General features: G+C 50.8%; 1 protein-coding gene across 1 annotated transcript; it reads left to right on the forward strand.

The window, feature by feature from the left end:
• Window positions 1–1,834: 1,834 nt before the first annotated feature.
• LOC119348794 (cytochrome P450 98A1) lies at window positions 1,835–6,344 on the forward strand. Its single transcript, XM_037616780.1, has 3 exons — window positions 1,835–2,434; window positions 4,438–4,832; window positions 5,420–6,344. The coding sequence occupies exons 1-3, from the start codon at window positions 1,939–1,941 to the stop codon at window positions 6,065–6,067; spliced, it is 1,539 nt and encodes a 512-aa protein (XP_037472677.1). The 5' UTR covers window positions 1,835–1,938; the 3' UTR covers window positions 6,068–6,344.
• The last annotated feature ends 2,282 nt before the right edge of the window (window positions 6,345–8,626 follow it).

Here is an 8,626-nt window from a genome sequence, read left to right on the forward strand (position 1 = left end):
GGCCCCGCGCCGATTGGCGCCGCAACCGTCGTCGAGTCGTTCTCTGCTGGCCTCTCTGACTTCTTCGACATGGCGTACAGCTTGTGCAGGTCCCAGTCTATGCATGCCCGGTGCTGGCAACACCGCCGCGTGCCTTCGTCCATGACGTGTCCCCGGGCCTGGCAAGCCTGGCGCGGCGCTTCGTCAACTTCGTCTTCGTCAGTCTACGCATGCCCGGTGCTGGCAACACCAGTGCGTGCCTTCGTCCACGATGTGTCCCCGGGCTTGGCAAACCCGCCGTGACGCGTCGTCAACAACATCATCTTCCTGATGCACCCCTACTTCGACACCACTGCGCCCATGCTAACTCGGCGCCCCCTTGCGCCCGCGGCTCCACGACGACTTCCTCGACACCGGCCACCCTGACTCGACATCGACCACGGCATTCTTCGCACGGCTACCTCGACCACGGCTCCACCACCCACGCTCTCGGCTACCTCGACAAACGGCACAAAGGGCTATCGCCTTGCTTGAGCAACCTCGTCGGTTGCCACTCCAGCCACGACTCCGCGATGCGTCGACCTTTACGACTGTGGGGGTTTGTCCGTCGGCTTGCCTTCGGATTCTTCTCCAGTCTCACCGTCTGCGTCGCTACCGTTGTGACTGCGGGGGGATGTTGAGTATAATGTTTATTAGGAAAGACGAGATAGACTAGGATTTGTTCTGGCTTGTCTTGTACTCCAAGTAGATCATTGTACTCATATATATATATATATATATATATATATATATATATATATATATATATATATATATGCCCACGAGGCTCAAGCAATACAACGACTATTCCACCAAATCCCTCTCTCCCTTCTAATAATGTTTCCTAATACAATCACGTTACTCAACACAACTTGCCCCGGCCATGGTCAACGTGCACCCCAGTGCGAGCTACCCTACATGCTACGTGTTCGAGGAAATGTCGAGACGAACATGCAAAAAGCGTCCGCCTCTCGTTGGGCACACATGCCGACCTAAATGAAAAAATGGATGCGGACAGGGGAACGAGCAGACCCAAACGGACAAAAAACGAACAAAATCGATGTCCATTTGGGTCACCCCGTTGGAGTTACTCTTACGGTCTGAATATACGCTTTACACAGTGTGTATGCGACCTGAATGGCTGAATCAGAATCACAGTACCAACACGGGAAGTGGTCTGGCGATGCTTGACATCTCCGGCTGCTTTTTAGTCAACCAGGCCACCGAAGTTTCCAGGGCCCTCGAAACGAAATCAGCAGCAGCACCTGGTATCTCCCTCCTAGCAGTTGGTTGGTGAACCCTCTGCAAAAACAGAGTAATTTAGACACCAGCTGTTTTTCCTCTTTGCAAACGAACATCACAACTCTTTGCAAATGATTTCTTATGAAGGTTGGCACAAATGAACACCAACATGGTGATAATCCCATGGATGCCATCACTACTGATCCACTACGGTCTTCTTTGGATTGGAGGATTTTCATGGGATGTCAATTCTCAGGATTGTTTCCTATGAAACGCATTTGGATCAAAGGATTGGGCCATTAAAATTCCTCAGGATTGGGTCTTCAAGATGCTGATTCCAAAGGAATTTACACATGAGGTCTGACCTCTGAAAAAATCCACAGAATTGGCTATGTCATGGCAATCAAATCCTCCATTTTTCCTATTCCTTTGTTTTGCAAATCCTGTGATCCAAAGAAGCCATACACCAGTAGCAGTACCACAATTTAGAACTCAGAAGAAGCAGCCGAAGAAGTTCAGTCTGCCTGGCCCCTGCGTCTCGGACCCCACTCACCTACCACCAACCGCTCCCATCGGCTTTCTTCCGTTCCTCCACCGTATAAAGTCACCGAGGTCCGGGAGCACCACCAGCTCCACCACCGTCTCCACCAACCCCAGAGCAGAGTCGCGGCAGGCACAATGGACGTGGCGTCGCTGCTCCCGTTCGCCATCGCGCTGGTGGCGATCCCGATCTCGCTGGCGCTGCTGGACCGGCTGCGGCTGGGCCGGCTGCCGCCGGGCCCGCGCCCGTGGCCGGTGCTGGGCAACCTGCGGCAGATCAAGCCGGTGCGGTGCCGCTGCTTCCAGGAGTGGGCGGAGCGGTACGGGCCCATCATCTCCGTCTGGTTCGGCTCCTCGCTCACCGTCGTCGTCTCCACCTCCGAGCTGGCCAAGGAGGTGCTCAAGGAGCACGACCAGCAGCTCGCCGACCGGCCCCGGAACCGCTCCACCCAGCGCTTCAGCCGCAACGGCCAGGACCTCATCTGGGCCGACTACGGCCCGCACTACATCAAGGTGCGCAAGCTCTGCAACCTCGAGCTCTTCACCCAGAAGCGCCTCGAGGCGCTGCGCCCCATCCGCGAGGACGAGGTCACCGCCATGGTCGAGTCCGTCCACCGCGCCGCCGCCGGCCCCGGTAAGCTGCCAACCCAGATCGCACGCCCCTCGTCTTTTCTTTTTCCCCTTTTTCCTCCACCGTACATTTCGAAGACAGACAGTGTGCGTGTGTGCGTGCCATTTCGGAGAAAGCGGGGGTGGTTGCTGCAAAATACAGGGAGGGAGGTATCTTCTGTCTGAAGAAATGTTAGGCGAGTGGAGGTGGTGTCCTCGTGTTTGGTGGGTTTGGTCGACCGTCGTGTTGACGGTGCCGACGATGCGTAGCTGTTCCTTGGTCATTTCGTACTAATCTTGATTGTTCCTTGGCCAAATTTGCAACGGATCGCAGGAACAATGTCTAACTCTTACCGATTTGGTGGTACAGTAGACGAGCTGGTCTGTTGAAATGCCTCCATGGGGTGCATTCCTGTTGAGTGGCCAGCCACATGACAAGCACGTTGCTAGAGTACCGAATCGTTAATTGAGGTATAGATTAATTAAACGTAAAAGGCAGTGACACCAATAAATCACCATTGGTCAGCTCTAACGTGTTGGGGAGCCTTGAGTTTATTTTATTATTCCTCAGATTAGATCTCAAGACGATCATGGTGGTTGCAAGTTGTACAAGTAGGTTGCGCTTCACATGAGGCTTTGTACACATGGAGGTAGTAATAGTAATCTTGATTCTACATGCCATTTAAGCTTCAGGCTAAAACAGCTTGCTGCTTTCTGCATTACTGTAAGTTCAGATAATTCGATGCCACAAATAGACCATGACGCTACTCGATCCCTTTATTGGTAGAACAGTTTGTCTTATTGTGTACTAGTGCCAAGCGGAGGATCTGGTACTTGAAGAACTGTATGACATTTTGGCCTTCCAGTAAGTCAGTGTTATGATAAGCACACTACTTGTGGACTTGTGGTAATGAGGGATTTTTAATGACACTATGCTTTTTGAGGCCCAAGCATTGTCTTGTAGCATAATACCTGTTTTGTCAAGCCGGAAATCTTGACTTGACTATCATGGCCACACAAATCATATATGGAATTATAGAGTGCTATTTTTATCTTATCTTGAAATTTCACCCATTCAACGGTTGTATCTCTATATTGGCACAGAACTGATGTAGTTTTGGTGTACAATTTGGGACAAATTTATATGTTGTGAGTTTAGGAGCAGCTTACCTTGTACTGCTTGGCAACAATACCCATGTTTTATCTGCCCAAAAATCTTATGTTGATGTCCGACAGACAGAGCTTTTATTAATAGCAATGGACGTATAATGGTATACGTGCTAGAACGGATCAGATTGATCATAGCTTCAGGTGTGAGTTTGACTGCAATCAATATAGGCCTTAGTCCTTAGGCAGTCTTACTATACCATATGGGTTATTGGTATTTGATTGAGAGCAGTTAGTCCTGACCGTTATTTCATTGAGTTAACTGGTATCACAAGTGGAGTCCAAGTATGTGAAATAGTTTATCATGGTACTAGCGCGACGACATGGCAAGGAATCTTTGTTCAGTACGCAAAGTGGAATGCTTGGTGTGCATTAGACATAAAGAAGTGGCAACACATCCTTCCTATTACGTCTCATTGATGGTCTCTGGTCCGTGGTCAGTGGCACGCACACTAATTACAACTTGCTTTCACTTATTGTACTGTGCATTATGCTCCAAATGCATGGTGTCTCATCAGGAATATGCTAGACGAATTAAACGTCATTTGATGCTTCCCTCTGCCTCGACCCGGTTATTTCAACCTTTTTAGGAATATTTCAACTTATTTTTCACCCTTCTCTTTCTTCCAAATACATCTGGCATCGCGTTTAATTTCATATTCAATGTGTGTTTCAGTATTAATGTAGCATTCTTTGTCAGTGAACGCCAACATTTGTGCCTGGTGTGTGGGTTTGCTTGTGTTCAACTTGATATCCACATGGATCCTTTGCGCCAATGTTTAGGTTTTTGCGGTTGTTGAAAACACTAACCAACAGTATTGACTATTGAGTTTTAAATTAACTATTAATATGTTTTTTCAGGTAATGAAGGAAAGCCATTGGTAGTGAGGAATCACCTTGCTATGGTGTCCTTCAACAATATAACAAGGCTAGCTTTTGGGAAGCGGTTCATGAATGCAAATGGTGACATTGATGAAGAAGGGCAGGAATTCAAGATTATTGTGAACAACGGAATCAAAATTGGTGCATCTCTCTCTGTTGCTGAATACATTTGGTACTTGAGATGGCTGTGTCCACTTAATGAGGAGCTTTACAAGACCCACAATGAGAGGAGAGATCGTCTGACCAAGAAGATCATTGAAGAGCATGCACAGGCCCTCCAGGAGAGAGGTGCCAAACAGCACTTTGTGGACGCACTGTTTACTCTCAGAGAGAAGTATGACCTTAGTGATGACACAGTTTTCGGACTTCTATGGGTATGTAGGATGCCCTTTTATAACTAAGTAATTTATCTTCTTATATTCCATTATCCTTTTGGTTTCAAATGAGATGCCCTGCTAATTTTTAATATGGAATGAGATAGCAATGCCTTCGTAGTTCTTCCATTCTTCGCACAAATGCTATATAGCTTTTATTAAATTGATTGATTTATGGATCAAGAGAAATTTCATTAAGTTTAGTTAGATTCGGTAGATCAATTTAGGTGAGATGCCACTATCTCAAGGTTGGTGTAAGATGCTGGGATTGGAAAATGTATGTTTACTTTTGAGTTGGGAATTAGGTAGTGCTTTATCGTTACAATTATACAACTACCAAAAATGCTTTGCAAGAGTTTGTAGGCTACTCAGCTATTTATTAATTTTTGTCATTGGATGCCTCTTCATATTTCTATCTTGCACATGCCAAACTTAATAAACTTGTTCATGCCGGCAAATCAATACCATGGAAGTCCTGATAGAAGTACACAATATATGCTATTTACTGTACTTCAAGCCTGATCATCTCATTTGGCTTTTTATACGTTCTTAGCTCTTACCAAATACCACCCCTTTCTTATGTTCAGGACATGATCACCGCCGGAATGGACACGACAGTCATATCAGTCGAGTGGGCCATGGCAGAGCTGGTCAGGAACCCCAGGGTGCAGAAGAAGCTGCAGGAGGAGCTGGACAGCGTGGTCGGCCGCGACCGTGTCATGTCCGAGACCGACTTCCAGAACCTGCCCTACCTGATGGCCGTCGTGAAGGAGTCCCTCCGCCTGCACCCGCCGACGCCGCTCATGCTGCCCCACAAGGCCAGCGCGAGCGTCAAGGTCGGCGGCTACAGCATCCCCAAGGGCGCCAACGTGATGGTGAACGTGTGGGCGGTGGCCCGGGACCCCAAGGTGTGGAGCAGCCCGCTGGAGTTCCGGCCGGAGCGGTTCCTGGAGGAGAGCATCGACATCAAGGGCAGCGACTTCAGGGTGCTGCCCTTCGGCGCGGGCCGGAGGGTGTGCCCCGGCGCGCAGCTCGGGATCAACCTCGTCGCCTCCATGATCGGGCACATGCTGCACCACTTCGAGTGGTCTCTGCCGGAGGGCGCCAGGCCGGAGGACATCAGCATGATGGAGTCCCCCGGGCTCGTCACCTTCATGGGCACGCCGCTGCAGGCCGTCGCCACGCCACGCCTGGAGAATGAGGAGCTGTACAAGAGGGTCCCGGTCGAGATCTGAGCGGCAGCCTGTGCTGCTCTGCTTGGGCTGTTGCCCCGCTCGCTGCTTTCGGCTAGGTGCTGGATGGAGCTCGTGTTGTTGTAAATTGTGATGAGGTGTTTGACTGCCTTTTGAATGAATCTCATAAAGCGACGACGGCAGATCGCAGATCGTTTCTCCCTTTATTAGGTGTTCCTTCGGATATAATAGTTTTGTTTTTCTGTTAATAACAGTTTAACACAGCAAATCATTCTAGACAATGTATTTCTCCACATAATATATCTCTTCTGGACTGAAATTCTGCCCCGATTGCACATTTTAGGCCCTGCTAAGAAGCTTTGGAGACCTGAGGTTTGTTTTGTTGTTCATGGGAAGCTATTCCATTTCAATTTCGTTTCTTCTCTCACCGCAATGTTTATCGTTATCCTCTAAGGGTGTGTTTGTTTTGGAACCAAGTGTAGTGAAATGTCCTTATCCTCTGTGTTGCGTTTGGATGTCTGTATTGTATTGAGGTCCCGAATTGGATTTGGTGTTTTCCTGAACTCCCAATTCAAACGAATACAGGAATGAAATCGGTAGCACGCGCCAAGCTCTCCCACGGCGGCGGCCAAGCACATCTCCTGGAACCTCCAAATTTATTTATTTTGGCACACATGCAACGTAGCAGGCACAAACAAAGGACGGCTACACAGGTACCAGCCAACTCAACACGCATGTACAATGCACAAAATACAGAAACTTGCACTGTCTTGGCTATCTAATACCAAGGCAAGTGAGGGACTGCAGTGATGGCGCTCTTGACCTGCACTAGTGGTTGGGGCGCCATCCTATGGTGCCGCTTGAAACAAAACTGTGCGCATAATTTCATTTTAAAAAATACATAAAGTTCTCGTCTCCGTCTAAAAAAACATCTCAGAAAAAAAAATCCTCACGTTCGTCTAAAAAAAGAAGTAAAAAGGAAAAAAATTACCACCGCAACGTACCAGCGAGTGCCACTTTGCATAACCCTTCATTTAAAAAATATCAGAGGTCCTCACCTTCATCTAAAAATACATTTAAAAATTAATCCACGCCTTCATCTAAATTCTTTTCCAAAAAAATTCTCACCGCGGCCAACCAACTTGCGCCACATGACATAGTTGGTTGGCCTCCCTTCATGCATAGCTTGGGTTTAATGTACTTGTGGATGGCCATCATCCCCAGCCGAAGCCGCTCATCTTGTACCCGCTGAAGGGCGCCCCGGGGTCGAAGGCGAAGTAGCAGTGGTCCCGTGCAAACTGATCTTTTCTTCGAGAGTACGCAAATTGCGTACCATAGCTTTATAGAAAGAGAGAAAATTAGTACATGACATTTATCACTCGCTGCGAACAACAAGCATAGCACGACACAACATCCGAATATCCTCAAGACAACCACACACAACAACACAACTACAACATGGAAAAACCTGCCCAAAACCGAAACACCTCGCCGCGTCTTGATCGACGCCGAACACCTCCCAAGAACAGCAACTCCAGCTTCCTTTGGATTCATCCGCGACGACCATACATAGCGCCAGATGTGCGCGATCAGGGCCACGACGAACACCGGAGGAGCGCCAACAGGAACTCAGTCTCCTCGCACGATGCTCCCAACAGAGAAACGACGTCGCAGACGTCGCCATCATGCTGCTTCAGAGGACCAAGGCTTTCGCCCGGAGACAACTGCCAACACCAACCACGAGGGAGATGGCGACACACTCGACGTCGCCTCCAGAGAGGGGAACGACACCCGCGGGTGCCATCAACGACAGCCGGCCAAAACCGGACAGGATTTCATCCGTAATGTTGCGCATCTCCACTCCGACGAGGTACCGGGCAGCACCGGTCCTGAAGCCTCGCACCGCCGTCACCGCAGCAAATCCGCCGAAGCCGCGTAGCCGTGGTCCAACACCACCCGCACTGCCGAGAGAGCGCGAACCAGACCTCCACCAACATCACCGTCGAGAAGCAACCACATCCTCCAAGTGGAGCAAAAGCCAGATCCGCTCCATCGGCCTTCATCGACACCGAGAGACTGCCGCCAGATTGGATCTGGCCCGCCCCTCCAACCTCACTCCGGCGCCATCTCCACCGGGGCATCGCCGCGATCCCCTCACACAGAGGCGGCCGGAAGCGCGCTGCACGCCAGGACACCTTCCTGGCAGTGCCATCTAGGCGCCACCGCCCCATGGCTGATCCAACGCCGCCGGCACCGCCGTTGCTGCCGCTCCACCTGCAGACACCTACCAGTAGCGCTCCTCGCCAGGATCCGGCGAACGCCCTCGTCGTGCCCCCGCAGTGCCTCCAACCGCACCGCGAGCCCCCGCACCGCCCGCGAGAAGAACGCCGCGCCAGACCACGCCGCCCGCGCCTAGGCAGCGCGCCGCCCGCTAGACGCAGCTCCCCCGCGCGAAGGAGGTGCGTCGGGGCGCGCCACCCCTGCCCGCCGCCACCACCGCCGGCGCCGGCGGCGGCAGCGGCCGAGGAGCCACGGATCTGGAGCTCTGCCGCGGAGGGATGGGGGGCCTCCGGAGCCGCACGCGCGTGCGACCCGGGAGGC

This window comes from Triticum dicoccoides, chromosome 1B (genome assembly GCF_002162155.2).
Source record: "Triticum dicoccoides isolate Atlit2015 ecotype Zavitan chromosome 1B, WEW_v2.0, whole genome shotgun sequence".
NCBI classification, from domain to species: domain Eukaryota; kingdom Viridiplantae; phylum Streptophyta; class Magnoliopsida; order Poales; family Poaceae; genus Triticum; species Triticum dicoccoides.